The 27,189-nt window shown below is 46.2% G+C and overlaps 1 protein-coding gene across 7 annotated transcripts in view; it reads right to left on the bottom strand.

Annotated features, from left to right (window-relative positions):
- Positions 1-27,189, bottom strand: part of PFKFB4 (6-phosphofructo-2-kinase/fructose-2,6-biphosphatase 4) — a 134,805-nt gene that overhangs the window by 84,697 nt on the left and 22,919 nt on the right. Inside the window, exon 1 of one of the 7 annotated variants that reach the window (XM_075939354.1) lies at positions 5,957-6,266. The exons of 2 other annotated variants lie outside the window; for them this stretch is intronic. In XM_075939354.1, the coding sequence (XP_075795469.1) occupies positions 5,957-6,059 (103 nt within the window). In that variant the 5' untranslated portion in view covers positions 6,060-6,266. Of the gene's footprint in view, positions 1-5,956; positions 6,267-27,189 lie in introns of those variants that run through there. 4 more of the 7 variants (XM_075939356.1, XM_075939361.1, XM_075939360.1 and 1 more) reach the window with 4 other exon arrangements.

The following is a 27,189-nucleotide window of genomic DNA, read 5'->3' as shown; positions in this document are numbered from 1 at the left end:
AACTCCCACATTCCCATCGCCGCTCTTCCCAAATCCCGTTGCTTCTCCCAGTAAGACATCACGGTAGAGTCATGTAACCGCATGAAATCTTAGCACTTACATGACTATTCGATAGTCCCCGGAGGCGGGGCTGGCATCCAGTGTGTTCCTGGCTCCAATCCTGGGGAGCCCCCTGCCACCCCATACAGAAGCAACAGTGCAGGATGGCAGACAGGAACTGGTCTGAAAAAGGAGCCCGTTTAAAGGAAGCCTGAGATCCCTGTGGACAGAGGATGCGCCAGCATCCCATGAAGCAGCCTCTGTCCGCAGCGACCCTGGGCCCACCACGGACAGAGGCTGCTTTGTGGCAGCCTCCCCGATCCCCCACACACACACTTCACACTGGGGCCAGTGCTCAAAGCAGCAAGGGGGAGGCAGGCGGCCCCACAAAGTCAGCTCCCCAAGCGTATTGGTTGTCACTTGCCCCATTCCAGCTGCTGCCTCTGACAGCTCCCTCCCCAGAGCTGAAGAGGCGCTCTGTGTAGCTCTAGTCTAAAGCTTGTCTCTCTCACCAACAGAAGTTGGTCCAATAAAGGAAATTAACTCACCAACCTTTCCTCATCTACAGCTTGATCATCTAACATTTTTATTACTTTAACCTTCCCTTCTCTGAACTATCTGCCTCTCACTAATTTGTTTTCCCTCCTCTCACTTATCCAAGATATTGCGGTAGTCATCCTCAGCTGCTCTGCTCATCATCATCCCTTTCTCCCATTTAAGCTCCTCTATGGTGTTATATAGATCACTGTACATCAAGGCCCCACACACTTCTGAAGTAAGTTCTCCAGGATAGCTATATGGACCTCACATAAAAAAAGTTACTCAACTTGTCTAAATTCTATTTTTAACAACCATCACCAATGCAGACAGTTCCAGGAAAATAAATTTTTAACTGCAGGAAACATGGCCTTTATTTTTCATCTCGGCTTTACAACCTAAAGCATCAGCCTTCCAGCTCTCCCAAAGCAAGTGTTTAGCTTTAATATATTTCACTGTTCTCAATTAAATCTTATGCTTGGATTTGATTCCTAGATACACAGAATTTAAAGCAACCTGACAGGTGAACCTAAAAGTAGCTTTGATCAAGGCTCCCGCTACATTTAAACCAGCTCCTACTACATTTAAACTGCAAAGCCGCAGCAGGGGTAGCTCCTGGATCAGCGCGACTGGGAAAGAGCACATTCCCTTCTCGACTAATCATGTAGTCAATACAAATTGTATTGACGACACAATTAGTCAATTACCCACCTCTTAACATCCTTGTTAAGATGTTAAAGGTCTAAGCTAGTTACCATTATTTAAAACCATCAGAAGCCACTTATTTTTGTTGAGAAGATTCAAGCAGATCATCAGTTCACAGGTATCTAATATACATTTCCATTGCATACCTTAAATTTTAGTTTCATCGGGCCTTTTTTAAGAAGCACTTAAACTGTGTAAAAGCTGTCTCTATAACAAATTATCACCTGATGAAAACAGAGTCCTCCAAAGTGCTTTTTTACTGCAGCAATTCATATTTAGGTACTTTTGCATTTTTTCCATATTCAATTGCTATTACAAATTTTTTTAAAAATTGCGAGTTTTATTTCATACACAAAAATTAGTTTAATAATTTGAGAAATCAATGTTTAGGAGCATTTTTAATGGATGGACAAATGTAATACTTTAGATCATGGAAACATGATCGCAAATATTTGCCATACAAGTCCATAATAACTGCAGTCCATCCACACATGAATTCAGTGCAGGAAGTCCCCAAGCTATAAATGGGCTGTGTTCCAAAAGTTGGTGTTAAATCAGCTGTTTGGAACTCGGAACACATTTTCCCACAGAAACACTGTTATAAATGGTAGTTAGGTTCCCAGGCTAGCCCACGAAAGCCTATTTAATCCATAATGTAGCTGCAATATTGTATAATGGCAATAAAAATCGTAGAAATTTTATTTTATTTAACTTTGAATTCTGGTGTGTGAGGAATGACAGGTTTAATTCAAGAAGGATGAGGAGGTAGGTCGAGATTCTGAAGGGGACTTCTGGGCATCCCCTGGATACTGCCAACCCCTACTCCGCAAGCTCTGCACTCGCTCCAGGGCCAGTCCCACCTACCCTGTGGACTGCACCCAACCCACTCTCACCAGGAGGCAGCGTATGAAGCAAGCACGGGTCACAGGACTCCGGAGGAGCAGGGGGCAGCCATGCAGCTTTTGGCTGGAAAATGCAACAGTTTCCCCTTCAAAGCGCCATTGCTCTTCAGCGGCTTGCTGCACAACTGACCCCTGCTCCTCCAGCATCCTCCTGCCAGCACTGGCGCTGCTGACCAGCACCCATGCCTCTTGCCTCCTCCCGAGGCTGCAAGTGAGCTCCTGTTTGTATGTGCGGGTGTACGCAAATGAGATGTTTGTAACTTGGGGAGTACCTGTACTGCTGAAACCCACTGGCCCAAGAAGGTTGCTATGACTTAAGCTTGGCGGGTTTAATCAAACTTAGACAAAGTTTCTGTGATAAAAACTTTTACAAAACTGACTACAATAATGTTAAAAAGCCAGAAATCAGAAGTCCTAATGCCTAATAATTCAGTGACTGGACCTCAAAAAAAGATGTATTAAACCATGTAACTTAAATTTTTAAAAGTGAAATGTTTAATTATTTGTTTTAGAATAATCTAATTATGCACCTAAATCATGCAGAATTGTTAAACTCCTTAGGCCAAACTTAGGCCTAGCAAGGTGCAACTCCATTAACTTCATAGAATCAGGTCTGCTTATTTCAGCTCTGAGTTCAGACCACTGTTTTAAGACATAGAATCAGGCTTGGAAGAGAGCTCAGGAGGTCATTGAGTCCAGCCCCCTGCCCAAATGAGGACCAACTCAGATCTGGACTTTTTTTTAAGCCAGGATTTAAAAACCTCTAGGGATGGAGATTCTACCACCTCCCTAGATAACCCATTCCAGTGCTTCACCACCTTTCCATCTAAATAGTTTTTCCTAATCTCCAATCTAGACCTTCCCCACTGCAACTTGAGACCAGTGCTCCTCCTTCTGCCATCTGTCACTACTGAGAACAGCTTCTCTCCATCCTCTTGGAACCCCCCTTCAAGTAGTCAAAGGCTGCTATCAAATCCCCCCTCACTGGTCTCTTCTGCAATCTAAATAAGCCCAAATCCCCCAGCCTCTCCTTATACTTCATGTGTTCCAGTCCCCATCTTACAGTTAAGGATGTTAAATAGCAGTTAGGAAGCTAATCGAGTAGTCAATGGAATTAGTCGAGATGGGGATTCGCTGTGGCTCTGCTTTTTAAATGTAGCAAGAGCCTAGCTCTTGCTACATTTAAAAAGCAGAGCCACGGCATCTGTGACCCGGTGCAAGCCGGAACTGTTTTCCTCGCTGCATCTCTGCCTCCCCTTCCTCCCGTGGAGATGGTTCTTGGGGAAACCCGCCAGCACTGGCTCCTGCTGCCTCTTACATCCCTTCTTGCAGTTAAGACATACAACTGAATAAAAAGCCTATCTGGTGAAAAATTATGCACCACTGCTTTTATTTAACAGACCTGTGTTTGATGCAGATATATGCTCCATGCAGCCTTAACTACAGCTTTGTAAAGAGCTAGAAATGTGCTGAGCTGAGCTAGAAATGATTTATGATATGGCACTACACTGAGTCAAACAGAAAGGAACTACAGTAAACTTCCGATAATCCGGCACCTTTGGGACCCAGGGGGTGCCGGATTATCAAATATGCTGGACTATCGGAAGGGGGAGCTATGAGGGGTCTGGGTGGGAGGGGGTGCCACCCCAGACCCCTCATAGCCCCCCCTTCCGATAGTCCGGCTCTGCCCCAAGCGTCCCTGATTCAGCCGCTGCTGAAACTGACCAGCAGCGGCTGAATCGGAGACGCCTGTGGAGTGCTGCCGGGTTGGTCGGGATAACGCCGACCCTTGGCGCGGCGAGACCAACCAGGCAGCACCCCAACTGCTCTTGGGGACGCCTGGGGCAGAGCAGCTGGGGTGCTGCTGGGTTGGTCCCGCAGCACCACTCCTTGGTGCTACTGGATCACCCCGACACCACCCCAGCTTCTCTGCCCCAGGCATCCCCAAGTCAGCCGCTGCTGAAATTGACCAAGAGCTGACTCCAGGAAGCCTGAGGCAGAGCAGCTCTGCCCCTGGCTTCCTGGAGTCAGCTCTTGGTCAATTTCAGCAGCGGCTGACTTGGGGATGCCTGGGGCAGAGCAGCTGGGGTGCTGCCGGGTTGATCCAGTAGCACCGAGGAGCGACGGGGAGGGACCAACACAGCAGCACCCCAGCTGCTCTGTCCCAAGCGTCCCCAAGTCAGCCGCTGCTGAAATTGACCAAGAGCTGACTCCGGGAAGCCAGGGGCAGAGCTGCCAGCATGAGCCTCCCATGGAGCAGGGAAGCCCTTGTCATGCGCCCCCTCTGGGTCCAACTCCCTCCTCCCGCAGAGAAGTCCCAGCGTGCGCCTCTGGGACTCCCCCGGTAAGTTCCCGGCATGCCACAGACCTGGGGCAAGGAAGCAGACAGCACATTTCCAGAACCCCCGGAAGAGAAGCGCAGCAGCAGGACTTCCGTCTACCCCACGGGAAGCTGCCACTACCTCCATTGTCACTGAAGGGAGGTGGTGGGGCTTCTTGGAGGTGGGAGGAAATGGGGGGCCAGGAATGCCTCGCAATCGACTGGTCGAGGCCTTGTGATCGACCAGTCGATCACTACTGACAGGTTGGTGACCATGCATATAAAAGTATAAGAGAACAACAAATGTCAATCCCCCACTGTTTCCGGGCTCCATGCTACGGGCTCCCCTGGCCCTTTGAATCACACTAAGGCAGCAGTTACAAAGGGGCAGCAGCAGCACAGCTGATCAGCTGTGAGGAGACTGCCCCTTTGAAACTGCCACCTCCCCGCAATTCAGAAGGAGGCAGGGGAGCCCAGGATCAGTTAGGGAGTCCCCCACTGACCCCAGGGTCCACGCAGCACTTCCCTGGAATCTGGGGTCAGCTGTGCAGCTGCCGCCTTGGGGTTTCAAAGCGGCATGCCACACTTTGCTGTCTCTATTTCATAGAGGTAGCGGGGGGGGGGAGGGGAATTGACTAGTTGACATTACTATCTGATAAGCAAATGCTTATCGGAGAGTCGACTAGTCTTTAACATCCTTATCTGGAATGCAATTTGGTTTCATATACACAAGATCAATAGTTGACAAGGACTAACATTCTAATCAAATCCCACAACACACTAGTGCATCTTGTATAAAGGGGACCTTAGTGCAAGCTGGAGAATTCTAAAGCCAACCGCATGCTCTTAAAATGTAAAAGGCTCAAGACATTACTGGACATTATTCAGACACAACGATCAATTCTATAAGCAAAAGTGTAGCAAAAAGTGCAAAGTACAAGAGAGCCTGCAGATTTCTACCTCAAGCCTCACAACTACATCTCATGGAAATAGCCATACCACAAAACAGAGACCCCTTCCAGATGCATCACCTTATGCTTCCTAAAAGAAGAAAAACGACAGGAATCATGCAGAGATTTTTCTCCATTTCTCAACATGCCCAGCACAGCTTACAATCAGAGATCGGACATGCCCTGCTGTCCCTCACCTTGAAAATGATATCCCGCTCAGCAAGTGCCATGTCTCTCAACCCATGCTCCCTACCTCCTGCTGTCCCCCCTTCCCACGCTACCCCGAACAGTCACTCCAACAACTCGTGCCTGCCTCCCCCACCTCATCTTCACCCGCAGCCTTGTTCGGACCCCCAGTTCCGCCGCCTCCCTTCCAGCATCCTCCCCCCCAGACCCCCATCCCATCCCACCCCCCGCGGCTCCAGGCACCGTTGTCCCCAGCGCCCCCACTGGCCCCCTAAGCAGGGCCCCGCCCCGCGCCAGGCCCTTTGTGCGGCGCTCACCGCCGCGCTGCGCGCTGTGCCGGGCCGGCAGCCCGTTGCTGTAGGGCTCCCAGGTCTTCTGCAGCGGGTTCTGCGTGAGCTCGCGGGCCGGCGACGCCGCCATGCTCGCACGGGGCCCGCTGCGCCGGGCAGTGGCGGGCAGAGCCGGGCGCGCTGCAGCGGCGGCTCCGCCTCCTCGGGCCGGCGAGACCCGGAACCAGCCGCCGGGCAGGGGGCGAGGAGCGGACGCGCCCCCAGCGCCGGCCCGGGGCAGCGCAGCGCAGCGGCGACGAGCGGGCCCCGAGCCAGCCCGCGCTGCACGCGCCTCTGGGGGCTTTGTTGCGGCGCGTGGGCGGGTTGCAAGCGAGCAGGGGGCGCTACGGCCCGAATCCGCCCCCGAGCCTCGCAGTCGCACAGCGACCCCCGCGGGCGCGTGTTCGGCTCAGTTCAATGCCGAAGCCCGAGAGCTCCGCCTGCAGCCCTGGGCGCCCTCCCGCCAGCTCCTCGCTGGTACTGTGAACCAACAGCTTTTGAAAAATGGACTCAGACTCACAGGCTGTGTCTACACTGGCATGAATTTCCGGAAATGCTTAAAACAGAATAGTTTTAGTTATAAGTATTTCCGGAAAAAGAGCGTCTACATTGGCAGGCTGCTTTTCTGGAAAAAGCCATTTTTCCGGAAAAGCATCTGTGGCTAATGTAGACGCGCTTTTCCAGAAAAGAGCCCCAATCGTCATTTTCGCAATCGGGGCTTTTTTCCGGAAAAGACTACTGGGCTGTCTATACTGGCCCTTTTCCGGAACAGTGTTCCGGAATAAGGACTTATGCCCGAGCGGGAGCAGCGTAGCTTTTCCGGAATAGTGGCTGATTTTGTACAGTAGAGCGTCGTTGCTTTTCCGGAAATTCAAGGGCCAGTGTAGACAGCTCACAGCTTATTCCGGAAAAGCGGCTGATTTTCCAGAATAAGTGGCCCAGTGTAGACACAGCCATAGACTTTAAGGTCAGAAGGGACCATTATGATCATCTAGTCTGACCCCCTGCACAGTGCAGGCCACAGAATCTCACCCACTCCCTCCTAGAATAATCTTCTCAGATATTGAAGCCTTCAAATACTTTGAAGACCCCAAGATGCAGAGAATCCTCCAGCTGTGATCTGTACCCCATGCTACAGAGGAAGGCGAAAAACCTCCAGGGCCTCTGCTAATCTACCCTGCAGGAAAATTCCTTCCTGACCCCAAATATGGACATTCTGTGCACAGCGCTCAAGGGCTGTGTCTACACTGGCGGGTTCTTACGCAAGAACATGTCCACACTGCCACTTGCTTTTGCGCAAGAGCATTCATGGCAGCGTGGACGCTCTCTTGCCAAAGAAAGCTCTGATGGCCATTTTAGCCAGAGGGCTTTCTTGTGCAAGAAACCCCAGCCGCACATCCACACTGCCCTCTTACTCAAGAGGGCTTACACTTGTTAGAAAAGAGCGTAGCTCTTGTGCAAGAAGCCCTCTCTTTCAACACCATACTGTAAAACGTTTTGCGCAAGAGCAGACGGGCTGTGTGGACGCTCTGCGGAAGAACGGCTGTTCTTGCACAAGAACCCACCAGTGTAGACACAGACAAGGTGTCTGCAGCAGGGGTGGGCAATCTGCGGCCCCAGCGCACCATTGGGGTTCTACGTGCAGAACGCAAGGTATTTTGTTTACTGTTGCTCACAAGCAGCATTGCCAGCTTCTGCTAGTTTTCATCCAGGTAAGTTTTTTCCTATCGGTATTACTAATGTAACATGCACTTAAAGCAAGGGCACGTGAAATGAGATGCATACTGACTGCACACTACATGGACAGCGAGAACCAAGCCCTGTGCACATGGGCATGGATGATTACCCAGCTTGAGAAGGCAGCCCAAGCCCTGCCCCTTCCACCCAAAACCACACCCCTATCCCTGAGACCTTGGCCTTTCAACAACCCTTCCCTGTCCCCCAGTCAAGCCCACCCAACCCCAGTGCAGCCCCAACCCCTCCTGGGGAACTGGGCAGTGTAGGCAGTTTTGCCTAGTTACCTGCTGCCCATGCCTGTGCAATAAATCAAAGTGCTGCTATGGTTCAAATCGTCACACCATGTGAATTTTAGGGTATTCAAGCACAGGTAGCAAAAACTACTCTATCCCGGGAAACTGTCTTAGTTATGGGAATCTTGGGAGCCACTGAGATGAAGCCATTAACAACCACACAAAATATTATATGCAAACATGGAAGTTTAATTTGCAAAAAATGAAACTTACAAGTAGGTACAATCAGACTTTGTTAGACTGCATGTCAAGCTCTGTACCTTAGAATATTATTTACATAATACTGCACATCTGCAGTATAATAAAATAGAAATGAAGTTATTTCTTATCAATATTTTTCAACTGTGTGAATGCCATCTTCTGCACTAAAGGCTAAAACCATTCCAAGGAGTTACCTTGTTTTCAATGTCCCTTTTAAAAAGTATATGAAATGTGCATTTTTAGGAAAAAATTAAGATCTCACAGAAAAATTCTACAAAATAAGATATTCAAAATTCTCTAACTTATAACCTACTTGCAATAAAAATTTGTTCAATCATTTTAACCTTTTTCCATTTCCAATAAGTGTTCAAATATTATGAGACTAATGCAAAAATTGTGAGGATTGAAAAATAAAAATGGTGGGCCCTTTTTATTTGCCTTAAAGGTTTTGAGCCTTTAGAGGTTGTTTTCCTAACCACAAGGGCTGGAAACATTTTTAAGTGAAAAATGAGACTCTATGAAGGAAGATTGAAAGAACTGGGTCTGTTTAGTCTGGAAAAGAGAAAACTGAGCGGGGACATGATAACTTTCAAGTACCTAAGGTTGTTAAAAGAAGGAGGGAGAAAAAAATATTCTCCTGAGCCTCCAAGGATAGGAAAAGACTCAATGGGCTTACATTGCAGCAGCAAGGGAGGTTTACGTTGAACATCAGAAAAAACTGCCTTTCAGAGTGGTTAAGAACTGGAATAAATTGCTTAGGGAGGCTGTGAAATCTCCATCATTGGAGATTTTTAAGAGCAGGTTAAATGAACACCTGTTAGGGACGGTGCTTCTTCCTACGGTGAGTGCAGGGGACTGGACTTTATGACCTCTCAAGGTTCCTTCCAGTTCTAGGATTCCGACATAACCACAAAACTAGGGCTTTAGGAAAAACACTATAAATCACAAGACCCGTGATAAAACTGCAAGAGTTGACAACACTGCATGTCTTTTCTCTCTCCTTAGCACTAGTGTTTGCTTACTTTCTCTCTCCTCTTCCATCTCATTTCCCATTCCTCTGCTTCCCTGCAGGTCCATCACATTCAGTATCTTTCCCTCTCCACAATATTCTTTAATACTTGTCTTTGATCTTCTCTATCCCAGGAGACTTGATAGCAATGGGAGAATGTGTTAAAAATATGTCACAAGTGTCAAGCAATTGAAATCTAAGCAAGTGAGAAAGGAAGGAAATTTTCAACTGCCCAAAACTATTAATTTATTTGTTAATATCTGTTTAATTCCAATAGAGATGTAGCCGTATTAGTCTAGTCTAGCTGAAACAAAAAACAGGACTATGTAGCACTAGTCTTTAAAGCGTTTAATTCCAGTGAGTAATCAACATTTTGGAAAAATATACATTTTTGTGAAAGATTCAGCACCATCCTTTGCTCCTTGAAATTTTGGAGCAAAATTTCACAACACACATCCTCCAAAACTGACAAATAGTGCTACAGCAAAGCCAAGCATGTCCAGATTGGACATTCCTGATATCTCCAAAGACTAATATACACAGAAATAATATTTTTTACTTAAAAATAAAAACCACAAAATGCTTTTCAGGCCTTCTTGACAATTACAATTATGAAATACCAAAAAGTCACATTTCTCCACCAGTCCTTTGCAGTTCATCTTTGAAAACTGAGTATGGAAGAGTAACACCTTGCCCTCAGCAGATTTGTAAACACAGATGCATCCAGAGAGGCAGTGTCTTGTTTTAGTACCAAAAGACCAGATTTACAAAGATATTTAGATGATTAAAGATGCATGTAAATGAGGTCCTTCTTAAAGATTATGATAGGGTGCACTGTGTGGTTTTCAAAAAGTGCCAAAATACCTTTGATAATGTATCCCAAAAGCTAAATTTCATTGTTTTTTATGATTATGCTAAGCCAATAGTGCTAAGAAAGCACTAAAGAACCTTGATTACAGCTGATAAGCAATAAGATATAAAGATTTTATCTTGACTCCCAGATCCCAAATTGAGATTACAAAACTGGCAGATTTAAAAAAAAAAAAAAACAACTTTGAAAATTTAACATGGAATATTTTTGACAGTGAAAACGAACCTCTTTACTCTGAAATGAGACTTCAAAACTAGAAACATAAGGACACTATATTACAAGCCATAACATGGTTCACTTAACATGGTCTGATTCCAAGTGAACAAGCAAAAACAATCACATTAACATTACTGGAGCACAACTATGTTCTAATCAGGCTCCCTAACATAAAAGATTACAAAGCAGACAGGACCTAAGACAGCTTCTAGAGACATTCTTGAAGGTTCAGGCAAATTCCAGAGTAAAGCAAAAGCACATGACTCCAGTGAAGGTGTCTACGCTGCAGCTGTGAGGTGTAATTCGCAGCTGAGCTGGTGTACATACACTAGCTCTCACGGAGCTAGCACACATGGAGGTGCAATACAAGTGTGTACCTGGTGGGGGTCTCAGATGGGATTATAGAAGGTTTCTGCAGAGAGTACTACAAATTGACCAGAGCCCCTTCCATCATGCAAGGACAAATCTCAGAACCTGTCCCCAAGAACCACCATTTTTTCTGTTCATCCACATGTAGGAATACTTAGTTAGCTCTCATGCTGCATACACGAACTCTCACGTTTCTACTCACATACCGAGAAGGGGAAAGACACCCAACCAAGATAACAAAAATGCATCTGTAGCAGATTCTCTCAAGAACTTAGAAAAACAAAACTTTAGGTAGGAAGTCTTGGAAGCAGACAACCTACAGGACACCAGGCATCACTGAAAGCAAGAAAGAGCTTTGTCAAAAATCTCATTAAATCGTCATCACCAGGCTCACCAGGGTTCTTTCTATGTGTAGCCCGTATGACATTTTGTTTACTGTTGCCCGCCCCCCCAGGTTTGCCAGATTCTGGTTACATAAGTAATATCAGTAGGAAAAAAACAAGTGACACACAGGTAAAAAAACAAAGGCATGTGAAGTGAGGTGTGTGCTGATTGCACACAACATTGATAGAGAGCCGTGTGCTCCCTCTCATCCAAAGCGCTGCTAGGGTTCAATTAGCACCCCCCACAAATTCTAGGTATACAAGCTGAGTTAGCAAAATTAACCTATCCTAGAAAAAAATTGAAAAACAACCAGTAGTCTAGTAGCACTATAAAGACTAACAAAACATGTAGATGGTATCATGAGCTTTCGTGGACTGTCGTCTGAAGAAGTGGATTGTGCCCACAAAAGCTCATACCACCATCTACGTGTTTTGTTAGTCTTTAAGGTGCTACTAGACCATTTGTAGTTTAAGTTTTTCCTGTTACAGACTAACTCAGCTACCCCTCTGAAGGGCTGATTAGTTTGGAGAGAATCCTTAAAGTACCTTACCTAGGCTTGTGCATGCCTCTCTCCTATCTATAGTCTCATAAAGAAAGGGTTCGAACAGCTGAGCATTGGAGGCAAAAGCATCCCCTGCACCAGCTTTTGAAGATCACAGCAACTGAAGCATTACATTTTGATGTTGCTGCCACCTGACCATGCCCAATCCTATTCTGAGAAGCGCTACCAATGTTTCCCCTCAATAGAACAAGAGAAAGCTTTCTCTACAGCCTGCAAGTTGAGAAGAGGAAACATGGAAAGAAAGAAATGCCAACATAAAACTCATTTTTCTTTTTGTATCATTTTTGAAGATCAAGATTTGTCTTAAAGTGCCATTATCTCCCAAATTTTAAAGAACATGGTTTTTTAAGTTAGTCATGCTTTCAAGATGGGAAACATTCCAAGAAGTGGTGCATTACAAATATGTGCCACTTGTAGAACTATACCTTCTCAAAACAAGGCACAAACTCATACTATTCTACCACTACAAGAGCTCTGGGACGCTAGTATATTATACAAGCTGAACAACTCAATCTCACTAGAGGTCAGTATTAATTTTATGAAATAGGTTTAAGCGTTGAACATTATTTCCAGGGCTGCTGACAGAATTACTGGGCAAAGTCTATTTGGTTTTCTGAAAGCTTGACTGTTCCCTACTGGAGCTTGAGAGCTCTGGTATAAGGCCTTAACTAAGCAGCTCATGTTTTAATATGCACATCTTTAAATGGTTGCTGGATTGGGATCTTGAAATCCACTTTCTGTTCTACAGCCAAGTTTAAAAGTTACGAATATAAAATCATAGTTATATGATCACACAGTAATTGATAAAACTACTGGAATTAAGGGTGAGGGTTTTTTAATATCACACACACACTATGGTAAGCAAGTGTCTTAAGAATCACAAGGAGAATAAAAGCCAAGACGCAATCTGTGTGTGAAGGTGACACATTACTAAGTTTGTTACATCTACACTCACTCTCCCTCCCCCCGCCCCCACCAAAGATCTTTCATTTTTATTCTTGGAAGGGGTAAGATATCCAAATATAAGAAATGATTTGTTTTAACCGATCACCTTCCATTGCAGGGTGAACAATTAAGTTCTGAAAAATGGGAAAAATTATAAAAAGATGCTTTGGGACAAACACTGCCCAGCAGGTGGCACTTCTGCTTTCATTTTGCAAAGGTGCATAAGGAAAAGAACCCAGCACACCAAACTATATTACGTTAGCCCTCAATATTTAATTTAAAAAAAAAAATCACACTGTTATGTAAGCATTTCAGTCTTCCAATGGTTTACAGACAAGGCTGGAGTATTTCTTTGAATATGAAATATGGCTGTATCATGCCAAATGTTAATAAAGGTTACAGACCAGAGATGTAAAAAAAATGGTTACAATGTAATTGTGTAACTGGTAAAAATCCTAGTGGTTACTAGCATATACATGAAGCTTTTATACTGCAGGGCCCACAGAGCAGCTGGCTCCTCAGGAACCAGGCCAGCAGCTGGGAACCAGTGCGCACTGGAAGCCAGCTTATAAGGGGAGCTGGCTATGCTGTGGGATCTGCAGTATAAGCCTCGTAGGACTGCCAGGGCTGCTGCTAGGAATGTGAATGGTTAACCAGTTAACTGGTAAGCCTCACCCTTAACAGGTGAGGCTTATTAGTTCTGGTTAACTGGTAGGGGCTGGAGCAGCTCCAGCCCCACAGGGCCCTCCAAAGGCAGGGTCAGCTCCATCCAGAGCTTGTTCCTGGTGGGGGAATGCTACTCCAGCCTGGCCACGGCAGGAGAGAAGGGGGTGGTGCTCCAGCCTAGCTGGGCTGAAGTACCCTACCCTCTGCCCTCCCACCCACCTGCCCCTTTAATTGGTTAACCAGTTAAAGGCAATGTTTAGCTGGTTAACCAATTAAACAGGATTTCACATTCCTAGCTGTCAGACTTGTGGGGCTGCTGGTAGCCCAATTAAGAGTTTAATCAGTGGGGCTAACAAATATGCATCAGCTTACCAGTTAACTGGTTAAACTCTTATATCCCTATTCCAGATCAAATGGTATATTCAAAGAAGGGTTTGAAGCTGGGTAAAATGTTGCCAAGTGAAGATCAGAACAGAAAACTAACTAGTGTAATTCTGTTAGATTAGCATATATTCAGATGTTCTACGTACAACAGTTACAAAAGTTCTAAGAAAAGTAGATCCAAAGCATGCAAACCAGAATCAAGGGGATTCTGATCAAACACTCAGATTCAGAATCAGACACATTATTCACCATTATATAAAACCACCACCACCACACTACCAAACACACTAATGCTCTACAAAAGACAGTCTCATTGGCAGAATTCTAACTGACCTGATTAGCTTCGTAAAGAAAGATATTAACTACGTAATTCCTACCGGTTGGTTCTTTTCTTCCTTTCATGTTTTCACTTCACAGATCTCTTACAATTAATTTCACTTAGAACAGAAAACTGCACACAAACCAAACCTGGGCAATGATGAGAGAGAATGCATTTTATTTACTTCAGTCCCAATACCACAAATATTTGCATGTGAAAACAATGAGGAGTCCTGTGGCACCTTAAAGGCGAACAGATTTATTTGGCTATTAGCTTTTGTGGGTCAGAACCACTTCATCAGATGCATGGAATGGAAATCACAGATGTAGGGATATTTGCATGTCAGTAACCTCAGAGGTAACTTGTGTATAACCGTTTGCAGCATTCTGGATAGCAAGATACCAAGCGCAGCCCTTTTAAATCTTCACAAACAGTTAGCATTAAATGCATCAGCCGCAGATATTGGAACTAAAGTCTCCCACAACAGCCTCATATATGTTCAAATACACCAAACTGCAAGTACAAAAATCATGGGACTATACAAGTCTAGTTTCCGATCGGGGGGGGGGGGGGGGGAAGTGGGGGAGGGGGGACACAAATCTGTTCCTTCACACTTTACCCACCTGAGTTCCATAAACAATCTATTAATCCTACTCAATTTGCTGAACCATTCCATTGCAATCATAAACTCATAATAAAAAAAATTTGCCATATTCTGCTTCACTTTATTGACAAAACTAGGTAATCACTGTTACACACACACCCCTCCTGAGAGGGGTTGAGTAGGCCAATCTCTCAAAATGTGAAATACTAATTTATCAGTTTTTGTCATTACATTTAGCCTGAGCAATTAATACTTTTCTGAAGCAGATCATTTTCTGTTCTGTTTAAAGGTCAAAAGAATGAATCCCTGAAGTATAAATGATACTTTAGTCTTTAAATCTTGCAGTCCTCAGACACAAAAATACACAAAGCAGTGTGCCTAGTGAAAATACAGACTCAAATTCTCATTGCTTTCCAAAACAATTAGCAGTCAGACTTCTACTGTCAACCAGGATATCACCAGTTAGTTTAAATAACCCTTTCCTGAAATACACTCATTTCCATAGATTTCAACTAGAAAAGAGTCCAAATTTCAGAACCTTTAAAATGAATAATAGATTATAAAAATTATTTTTGAATGAAATGAAATTCCAATTTGAAGAACCTTCAAACAGGTTAAATAATGCATGATGTTTTTAAAGGACGGGAGAGGCTTTAAATGAAAATACATCATTCATACACAGCATTAGAGATTTCTGTATTCAAAGGAATTTAGAAGTATTAGCATGCTCATGTTTTCTCTAATGCAGCCACCAGTGTCTTTTCTTGCAAACCTCCGGGGCTGTGATTTGAGAAGGGGAAGAGCAAAGCAATGGCCCTTCTCCCAGAACCACCAACAGGGATTGAGCCCTAGTCCCCCTCCAGAGACAGAAACATTGGAGGTGCAGACAGCTGATGAATTCCCCACTTTCCCAGGGGCCCATGCAGTGGCAGGCTATGGTTCCAGCCTGCAATCCCATGCTCACTAACCCCACTAATGTCCCTTCACCCTGCTGCCTCTGTGCCCACCTCCCCATCCAGGGCTTAATTTGACCCAGACTGCTGGGGCTGAGTATGTCCATTCTAAAAAGTGATTAACAAAGATACAAACACCATTTTTCACAGCAGCAGACTTACTAGCTAGCAAGTCTTTAAACAAAAAAAAAAAATCAAAAGATACAAGACAAGAACACGCAACGCACCTGATATTTGTTTCTGTTCCGTAATGAATTTTTATTACTGAGTCCAAAATAAAAAGCCTGAGTCCAAAATAAAAAGCCTACATAAATGACAATGATGTGGACATACATATTATATGCATATTTGTTTTTCCTAAAGTTAAATAAGTATTAACAAGAGTTGGTGGCTGCACTCTGAGGCCATCAAAAAAAAAAAAAACTTGTGAGAATCCCTACTCTATGTTTTACGCCATGTATTTGCAAATAATGCCAAGGTAGCAGAGAAAATCTTTGATGGCTCCCCACTAGTAAAACAAAGCTCAAACAGCTTCTCAATGCTGTGGCAGATCGTTGGCTGACGTCTGTGCTAGCTGGTCAACACTCAGCATGAAAATAAAGTCACCAACCTTCCGACTGACCAATGCCATGACATCGTCAATAGACAAAGGGACACTGTGATTGACATAGCAACAATTTTTAAAAACATTTTCACTGAGAAAACCATACTTTCTAAACGTCAAGATTTGGATTTGGGGATGGAATGACAAGGTGCAAAAACCACCACACACACACAAAAACCCCATAAGACCACAAGCTACCCAGCACTCCATGTTTAACTCTCAAACATAACCCCAAAACAGCCATATGCCATGTCAAACCTAGGTTAGCAGGAGCAAAGGAAAAACATGCTCCCCCTACCAGCATCTTCACATAAGGACCAGTTATGGAAGAAACAGTTTTGTCCATGTTTGTGGGAAATGTACAACACAGATAATGTTCATCTCGTGTTTAAGAGATGCATGCGGCTGATGCGTCACAACAATACACCTCCCAAACATGGGTGAAGAAGCAGCTGCTGATCAAGAACTGGGTGACAATGTCCCAGCAACGCAGGAGAAAGGTAGCCAAGACAAAAAAGGATACAACCACAGGGAGTGCTGATGCTGAGAAGACTGAAGATGAAACAGAGAATCCAACAGGTAATGTCTTTAGTAATAAACATGCAGGTACACTACACTATTTATAAGGTAAGGAGCCAGACTGGTTTTTGGAGGGGAAGTTCAGGTAAATCCCAGGCACTGAAGGCAGGAAGTGATATTGCTGATTCAACAGGAATCTTCCCTGTGGGTCAGCAATGAACCAACACCCTTAAACGATGACAAAGCACACTGTGAGTAAGGAAATGCCATCTTCCGATGGATGGATGGATGGATGGATAAAATGGAAACATCAATTTATACATATTATAATCATATTGCATTATAATGAGACCAGTTCTCTGCCCTCAAGAGCTTCTAAAGAAGAGAATGAGAAATGAGACAAAAGATGGTTTAAGATGTTGTTCAAGATGTGCTGTCCAGTAGGTGTGCACATGCTGGGTGCACAGTCATCGGAAGGTACCTAGTGGTACCTTTGGGGTCAGCTGTGGAGCCCCATGGCATGGCACCTCCTTAGCAGCGTATATAGGTCCCTGCCTACCCACCACCTCTTCAGTTCCTTCTTTCAGGATACTCCAACAGAGAGGAGGTGGGTGGGTCTTGGCATGGACATGAGCAGAGCAACACATCTCAAAGAACAACAGTTAAGAAAGGCCTGAACCCATTTTTTCTTCTTTGAATGATTGCTCATGCACTACCCGTCCTTTCATTACTGTGCAAACTGGGGCAGAACACCGCCAGAAAGAGGTCCTGTTTGCATCAAATTGTGAAACTACCTTTGAGAGGAAAGCTGGGTGCAGTCACAATAGTACCATGTCCTTATAAAACATAGTATAGAGCAGCTTAGATGTCAGAACCTTAAGCTCAGACACCTTTCTGGCTGATGGTCGAGCCAGTAGGAATGCCACTCTCAAAGAAAGGTAAAGCAGAGAGAACATTGCCAGGGGCTTGAATGGAGGAACAATGAGCCTGAAGAAAACCAGATTAAGATCCCCTGAGGGGACAGGCAGTTGTACTGTGAGAGTACCATCTCTCTAGCTCTTGGAGGAAGCAGCCAACCACGGGCTTAGCAAACACTGAGCCAGGATGGAAAGCCGACATCATAGCCAGATACAGCCTAACTGAAGACACCCAGATACAGCTTAACTGATGACACTGCCAGTCCTTGCTGCTTCAGGCATAGGAGAAAGTCCAGAATGAAGAGAACTGATGGCTGCAACAGCAGAGTCCCCTTTTTCCAAGGGCCAAAGAGAGAACCTCTTCCATTTAGCCAGAGAAGTGGCATGAGTGGATGCTTCCTACTGCCAAGGAGGACCTGCCTCAGAACTGGAGCACTGAAGCTCCAGCAACTGTAGTCATAGAGTTACCTACCTGCTGTGAGGTGGAGAAACGGAGTTGGGTGGCTGAAGACTGCCTTGGTCCTGGGTGATCAAGTCTGGTCTGAGATGGACACCTCCTGTTACTCCTGTCCCACTTTCTGTGCATGGGAGGAGCAGAGTAGAAGTGTGGGGCAAGCTAGGGATTGAAAGGTTCTCTCTGCGGTACTGGGGTGTGTGGCCCTACAGTATAAAAGGGTTGCCCGTGAGTCCTTCATGTATGGAGCCTAGAGAGTGTCTGGCTGCTCTGAAGAGTGACCTCAACAGTCAAAAGGAACGTTTATGCAGAAGCCACATGACCTGAAGCCAAGAGCTGTGCCTCATGGTTTATAGCTGAATCTGACAAGTCCAAGGTGGCTTGTAGCAAGGTCCTTACCACCACCTTGCTCTCCTCCATGACACTCTTCTGGCCTCAAATTTGCAGTCGGAGGCTGGAGGAAGTGGTTCCTGGAACTTAGCTCAATCACTCTAGGAATGATAGCAGTAATGGCTGAGAATCGCCTCCTGGTTCACTGCAGAGCTAGAGCTCCCCAGCGGAGTACACTTTCTGACCAAAGAGCTCCAGCATTTTAGCAACATTAGATTAGGGAGCAGGTCCCGACTGCCCCTCCTTGTGGTTGGCTGCCTCCTCCACCAAAATACCTGACTGTGGTGGGTAAAAAGGTGCTCAGACCCCTTAGAGGGCACAAAGTACAGTCGTTGGTGGAATAGAGGCAGGTGTGTGCCACAACACTTCCGTAGGGTTCGGGAGCGTCTTGATGGGGGGCACAGAATGTCCACCATCAGATTGGTCTCCTCCACCTGCATATTCGAGTTCTGGGACACCCTCCTGAGTAGGTCCCTGGTGTGCCCATGCTTGGCAGAATGGAGGAGGTCCCTGACATTGCCTCATCTGGGGAGAACAAAGACAAGGCTCTTGATGGCACTGGGTCTTCTTAAGCCTCCGGTTTGCAGGGGCCCCCTTGCATGGCAATGCCTTGGACAGTACAGGGGACAGCAATACTGTCCAGCCATTTTGGTGCTGGGCCCCATGCTGGTATTGGCACTGACAGGGGCTTCCCCATCCTGTCCAAGGGCAGACCTCTATGCCAACAAGATAGCTGAAGGACTGATCTGCATCTCTGACAGGGACTCTGGAGTCTGGCTTGGTGGTAGGTCCATGGGGTCCAAAATGGCCCCTGCCACTATAAGGGGCAGGACATGACAGGCAATGGTTGCCCTTTGTCCTGCCATGGATGGTGCCAGGAGCAGTGCCAGCTCCACCCGCACACATAGGAGTCCATCTCTGAATCCAAAGAGTAGTATGATCCTGGAGACCCAGGCAGTGCAGACTGCAACGGTGCCAGCGAGCTGTGCTGCACCACTTGGTGCCACATCATGGTGGCTTCTCCCCGCAATGAATCAGTGCTAGTGTGGACGTTGATTCCAGTGCCGGTCCATGGGCCAGTGGAGCAGGGAACTAACCCGGCAATCAAATCCCTGGCTGCTTTGAATATGTCTGGCATAGAGGGAGAATCCAAGTCCTCCTCCAAATCCCCCCATTGCAGGGAGTCCACCTCCACGGCTTACTCGAGAAGCTGGAGTCAGTGGTGCTGGTATAGTTGGTCACAAAAGTCAGGTGTCCCAACACAGGATGCACGTCACTGATGCCCACGTTCCACTTCATGAGTAAGAGCTGACAGGGGACGCTCCTCTTTCTTCTCGTGCGATGCCAGTGACTGATCAGTGCCTCAGACTGATAACTATTTCCCTTCTTCCCAATACCTCTGATGCCCTAATCTGCATCCCACCATTTTGAAATGCCTTCATTTGTTCCTTCACTTACGTAGCCCAAACCCCATTCAACAGGTGAATGGAGTTATTAAAGGTCCAGTTCCAAAATAAATAAGAGATGGCGGGGGGGGGGGGGGGAGGAGAGAGGAAAGAAGGGGAAAAGGAATAAAATAGATGACTCTAATGTACTCCGACTTCCCCCCCCCCCCTTTTCCCTCCTCCTCTCCATCCCCTATTTATTTTGGAACTGGACCTTTAATAATTCCCTTCACCTGAAGAAGTGGGTTTTGCCCATGAAAGCTCATGATACCATCGACATGTTTGGTTCGTCTTTAAGGTGCTGCTAGACTATTTGTTGTTAAAGTTTTTCCAGTAACAGACTAACTCGGTTACCCCTCTGAACCCTATCCAACAGACTCTCCACCGAAAGTGAGTAACAGTCAAGTTAAATGTCCCAACATTTTAAGCATCCAAAACAGGGGTGGGCAATAATTTTTGCCTGGGGGGCACTTCAAAAATTTTTGAAGTAGCCCGGGGCCACCCCAGAAGGGGTGGGGTCTAAACAGGAAGGGGAGGAGTTACCCCCAGACCACGATTGGTCTGGGGGCGGGGGAGCCCCTTTGACCCCCCTTCCCACTAGGCAACCATGCCCTGGAAGAGGCTTGGCACACTCCCCACCCCCAGGCCAATCAGGGCCTGGGGGCAGGGGAATGCGGGAAGCCGTCTCCTGCCCTGCGAAGAGCCCGTGGCACTATGAAGTGCTATGGGCTCCTCGCAGGGTCGGGCAAAGGAAGTTTCACACAGCTCCCCAGACCCCAGGCCCTGATTGGCTTCCCCACCCCCAGGCCACATGCTCCTGGCAGGGCGGGGGCAGAGCAGAGAAGGCTTCAGGTACTCCCCCACCTCCAGGCCTTAATTGGTCTGGGGACGGCGGAGCAGCAGGGCCTCCGCGGGCCAGATCCAGCCCACGTAGGTCCTTTTGTCCACCCCGATCCAAAACTACCAATATGACAAGCTCCAGGGGAAGCAAGCACTTCAGTGGGGTCTCCTTATGACCTTTCCCCAGTAGTTCCTTCAAACTTAGGGCCTGCTTCAAAGACAACTGAAGTTAATGGGAGTCACATATCAAGCCCTTATTTACACTGAACTTCACGGACACTGAGGATTCCTGAACAGCTTTCACAATCAGGCTCTGAATACAGTAGCATGTTTTGAACTTCAAGTTAGTTGCAATACTGTTACCACGAGTTCTGTGTTAGGGGACTGGACTCAATGACCTCTCCACTGCCCTTCCAGTTCTAGGATTCTCTCTCTTTTATAAATTATCTAGAGCCGTGGCTTCCAACCTTTTTTATACTGGGAACCAGCAAACCCATTCACAAACTTTATTACGCAAATAATGAATATGCAAATAAAATATTTCCAGTTTGTCAAAACTTATAACCCAGCCCTAGGCCTCACATACTCTCCAAACCTGACTCCTGTGGCCCCTCCATATTATGTTAGTTAGCCCTGGCTGCCAGAGCAGCCACCCACCTAGAGCAGGCCCCAACCCCGCCACCGCCATGCGGTCACAGCAGACCCCGGTCCCCGACCATGGTAGAGCCCCTCTACCCCCTCCCCTACTCCGGGAGAAGGCCCCAGTCCCGTGCCATGTGGCCACAGCAGATCCTAGCCTCCTGCCATGCAGCAGGCCCCAGCCACCAGAGCAGAAGAGGCCCCCCCCACCACCTCATGGCTGCAGCAGGTCCCAGCCACCCACCAGAGCAGCCACCCACCACCCGGCCTCAGCCACTCTCCATGCGGCCCTGCCAGCCAGGCCACATAGCGACTGCTGGAGCAAATCCAGCCACAGTAAATCCAGCTGCCCACCATGCCACTCACCCTGCTGCTGTGTGGGGAAGTGAGCAGGAAGGGAATTCCCTTATGGGGATCCCCAGCAGGCAGAGCTAATCAAAAGCTAGCGGCATGGCCTGGCAGTGTGCCACAGCCTGGTTAGGAACTGCTGATGTAGAAAGAAATAAACCGCCATGTCTTTGTAGCACAATCGTTTTCTTTTCAAAAGATGGTTGATGTTAATGCATGAACATTAAAAGCCATACATGAGTCAGCGCATGAAAAAATAAGCTTTTCATAATTCATACTTTTTATAAAATGAAGCCATTTTTTCAATGTACATTTAATGGTCAGTCAGACTATTGCACGGGTGAATCAACAAGAAAAACAATTATTTGACAATGAGCAACCATTAAAAAAAGAATTCTGTCCAGTGCTCAACAAGTGAGTACAGGTCTGGCTCTCTAGTCTGGCACTCTTTGGTCCAGCGACATCTGTGGTCCAGCATTATCTGAGTTAGCCAAATGTCTTATCATGGGTGCGGCCAAGTTTCCCATGGTCCCATAAAGTTTGTTTACAGCCACCAGTCCTGGCTCCCAGTGTTCTGTGCTGTCATTTAGCTCTAATTTACCCTAAATGTCTTCTGAGAACCCAGTAAGCAGTGAAAGTGCTGTTGATGCTGCTAGACCAGGGGAGGGCAATAATTTTTGACCAGGGGCCACGACTCTTCCATGCTTCCCCACCCACAGACCCTGACTGATCTGTAGGTGCGGGAGCATGAGAAGTTTTTGCCCCTGCTTCTCCTAGAGAACCGCCAGCTGTTAAGAATAGCAGGTGATTCCCTCTAGGCACCTGCATCCCTGGTGGTGGGAGGAGACTTCACGCACTCCTTCCCTTCCCCCATGTCAATCAGGACTTGGGGGAGCACGCAAAGTCTGCCCCGCCCTACAAGGGAGCACCGCGCTTAGAGCTGCTGCTCAGCTGGCAGTTGACTAAGTGCCGAGCCCCTTGCAGGGTGGGAGAAGACTTCACGCGATCTCCTTGCCCACATGCCCTGATTGGCCTGGGGGTGGGGGGGAAGAGCGCAGTCTCTCACTCCCTGCCCTCTGGCGCACAGCACTTAGACTCAAGGTTGACTCAAAGCACCGCACGCTCCCCCGTCCCTAGGCACTGACCAGCCTGGGGGCAGGGAAGCAGCAGGACCTCCGTGAGCTGGATCTGGCCTGCGAAGGCCCTTTTGTCCACCCATGTGCTAGACAATATCGACAGCCCGTCGTATGGCAAATTCTCTGGTTCAGCACTGGTCAGGTCCTGAGGGTGCCAGACTACAAAGGTTCAACCTGTAGCAGCCTAGAGTCTACGCATCCACAAAGCTGCGCAAATGCACGATGTAAGGAGAGAGTCCCAACCTGTATTATAATAATACTGTTTCGCACAACTAAATCATCTGTTTTCAGACAATCACAGGACTGGAGGGGACCATGAGAGGTCATCACATCCAGTCCCCAGACACCACACCTGACCGGGCTTTGCCTAACCTGCTTTTAAAAATCTCTAACGATGGAGATTCCTCAACTTCCCTAGGCATTCTAACCTAGTAGTTAACCTACCTGACAATCAGGAAGTTTTCCCTAATGTTCAACCTAAATCTCCCTTGCTGCTATTGAAGCCCTTTGCTTCTTCTCCCACCCTGAGAACGTTAAGGAGAATAATTTTTCTCCCTCCTCTTTGTATCAAACTTTTAGGTTCCTGAAAACGGTTATTCTGTCCCCTCTCCGTCTTCTTTTTTCCAGACTAAACAAATTCAGTGCTTTCAATCTTCCATCATAGGTCATATTTTCTAGACTTTTCATTATTTTTGTGGCTCTTCTCTGGACCCTCCAATTTGGCCACATCTTTTCTGAACTGTGGTGTTCAGAACTGGAAACTGTTCCCCTGTTGAAGCCTAACCAGTGTGGAGTAGAGCAGAAGAATTACTTCTCATGTCCTGCTTACAATATTCCTGCTTCTGCATCTCAGAATGGCATTCGCATTTTTGGCAACAGTGTCACACGACTGATTCATATTTAGCTCGTAGTCCATTATTTAAATTTGAAGCCAAGTGTGACCGGGTCCCTGGAGGCTGAGTAGCCTAGTGGCTAGGTCACTGAGTAGGTGGGCAGGAATGGAGGGAGGAGGCTGGGATCTTGTGCCCATGTTCCTGGCTCAGGGACTCTGAGCCACTCCCTATTTCAGCCCTTAAATTTGGGGTGTGGCCCCAAGAGTCCAGATTCCCCTTAACTGGGGGTTTCTCCTTTTTTCCCCAGAGGAGTGGCATAAGGACTTCTTCCAAAGCTGCTGGGCTTTGGTTCGTGCCCTCAAACTGGCAAACTAAGCTCCTGGCTCCTCGCCAGTCAGCCCTAAACTGAGCCAGGATCCGTCCTGTTCTCCCCCCTCCAGGCCTGGCATTGGTTGCGGATAAATCAGAGTGGAGCCTTCTTTTCCCTTGGGGTGCTGGGCCCTCCTTTCTCCATTCCCTCACAGCAAGATTGGTCTTATTCTCAGTCTGTACTCAGTAAAACACTGGTAGCATATACATCCAGTGAGAAACTCATTCACATCCTCACTAATAAAACTCATCTCAATAGCTGATGAAGGAAGAGTTGACAGGGTTTATTCATCCAATTACCTCATCCCAACACCTCTTATAAGTAAATGCCCAATGAATTTGCATGTGTGTTGTTTCCCAGAATCATTCACGGAAACATCCTGACATGTCTTGCCCAGACAATGAGTGACGGGCCATGGAGGTGTAGCCCTTAAAAGGAGCTTTTGTGAATGTCTGGGTTGATGCTCATGATTAGGTGCAGTATAACAAATTACATAATTACGATCAGAGCTAATGATAACAGGACATTGGAATATTCATTGCATCTCCGCCTTTAAGATTTGCTTATTGTTATTACAGAAGAAAATTATGCCAAAACAGATTGGAAATGCCCATTTGGAGCATGTGTCTCTTGGGACCACTGAGAATCTAGAAGAAAGCATTATAAATCAATCAACGTGATTGGGGTACACCTCATCAGAAAAGAGTAATAGCAAAGCAGCATAGATACTACATGAGATTCTCAAGCACAGCCAGGTGGTTGAAGCACAACACAGCAAAGAATATTTTCATTTTTTAAAGAGATGAAGAGTCACTCATTGCTGTACTATCACAAAGATAACCAAGGAGGAGAAGATTATGTAAACCCACATCTATTCTCAGAAACTTCACCTTAAGTTTTACTGCTCAACACCTTTTTAATATATGAAAAAGTCAGGTAGTGAGCACTCCAGTTAATCAGGTTTAGAGTTTAATGAAACAGCACTTATGTCTAAAGAGAGCAATAAAATATTGAGGGGGGAGGGGAGACAGGGAAGTATACCAATTAGCTGCTGAAGCACTCATAAAAATATCTTAGTTTTAATGTTCACAGAGGCATAAGATATTGTACAAACATATGCTGGTCCACTTAAGCTCATCTCCTTCTTTTAAAGTTGAAATATTGTTAGAACAACAGCTATTTTGCAATCTGATCAGGCAAGACCCCACCCCCAAAAACCCATGCACAACATTGTAACAAGTTCATGCATAATGAGGAAACAATAGTCCATATCTTCAACTGATTTCCATCCAACATTTTATAAATTTCTGTAGGATATTGGTTTAAATCTGCCAATTATATGATGAAGACTAGACCAAAGCACATGCTGATTACAAGATTTTCATTGTGTAGGTTTCTATAAATCTAAGTGTTTAAATCCTGTAACTATAACTTTGTACAGACTTAGGAGTTCAAATTAAATATGGGTTTGTGTGGGTGGGGATGTGTGCACATGTCTGTGGGGGCATGCATATAGAGAAGTACCAACATACAGTAAAGAGAAATGACATCACATTTACAGAAGTTACCCAATTTCTTTAAGGGACATGCTCTCCATTTCCAGCATGGTAAATCTGTTGAGGACTGTCATACCTACGCCTTGTTCGGGTAGCAACCAATCATGTTACTACAGCAACGGCACGTACTAAATTATGCAATCTCTGGGCTGCCTGTGGGTGTGTTGTGAAACATTTACAACATTCTTTGTCCTTCATGGAATTATGATACAATGCTGTCAGTTTCACTTGCCAGTTGGTTCAGCTGTTTGGAAATTGTGATGCAAGTCAGAAGGCCTGGTGCTTAAAAACATTCATTAAATTTGAGGAAGGAGGAGTGGGGAGAGAGAAGGGGGTGGAAGAGGAGGAATCTCCTAGTCACTGTGATGTTTCCATCTTTTCTGGGCAGATTAAAATGACAACAACATCAACTCCTATGACCTGGAAAGTGTTCTTATTGTTATTCCATTCGGGTAAGATATGTTTGATAGAAGAGGTTTCCACAATTCAGAGTCAGGTTTTACTTGTGAAATTTCGATTAGTCGATAAGGGATATTAAATTTCGATTAGTCGATAAGGACTAGTGCGGCATTTTGAAATGCTGTGTGGAGCCCAGGGCCGGTGGAGATTCCCTCGCTGGCCCCAGGCTCCATGCGGCACTTCCACTTTGCTATGTACTGAAGCCCCAGCGGAGACTCTTGTACATTTCAAAGTTGGAACCCCACCGCTGCACCCCTACCTCCTCCCACATAGCTGGAGGGAACTGCTTTTAAGCTGGCTTCCCCCAGCACTCCCTCCTCTTCCTGCCCCTTGCGGGAAAGCCTCTTTCTAATAGAGGCAGCAAGTGGGGGGAAGTGACTGGTCGACTAGTGTGTCGACTATCTGATAAGCTTTTGCTCATCGGATAGTTGACTAGTCACTTACATCCTTAACGTACAGGGTTTTAAATAAATCCAGTTAACATCATTTGAAATTTTTTCAATTGACAAATTATATAATATGAGTTTTCAGCACACATGCTCCATATACTCTTTATTCCATGCATCCAAGATGCTGTAAATGTAAGATGTGATCACAAAAAAATAGTGGTAAATAACTGATTACTTATAAGAGAAGTAGAAATATTAAATATTAGTTGATTGACCTCATGAATTCTTATCAGTTACTCGACTATTCTATAGTCCCTAGAGGCAAGGCTGGCAGCCCAGTGCGCTCTGGCCCCACTCCCAGAGAGCCCCCTGCTACTCCATGCTGCTGCCTCTGTACCAGAGGCAGCAGCATGGGGTGCCAGGCAAAAGATGGTCCATGAGGTGAGCCAGTTTAAAAACCAGCTCCCTGTGCAGACCAGCCTGTCACCCTGTGCTGCTGCCTCTGATGCATAGGCAGCAGTGTGGGATGGCAGCATCCCGTGTCCAGGAAGGGTCTGAGCTCCCTGACCCGGCACGAGCTGGAACTGAGCCAGGCTGCCTGCCCAGCTGGCTCCAAATACACTTTAAATGCAGAGCCACAGCAGGGGTAAATCTGCTAAAAAATTTACTAGCAAGGGAGGAGGAGGGAAATGTATGTAGTCTATAGCATTGACCTATCAGCTTTTTTCTTATCGGTTAATCAACTACACTATTACATCCCTAAAGTGGAGTTATGTTTTGAGATCTCTGTATAGAAGGAACTACAGAAG

Source organism: Pelodiscus sinensis, chromosome 11 (genome assembly GCF_049634645.1).
Source record: "Pelodiscus sinensis isolate JC-2024 chromosome 11, ASM4963464v1, whole genome shotgun sequence".
NCBI lineage: Eukaryota > Metazoa > Chordata > Testudines > Trionychidae > Pelodiscus > Pelodiscus sinensis.
This window is presented reverse-complemented; position numbering and strand designations above follow the sequence as displayed.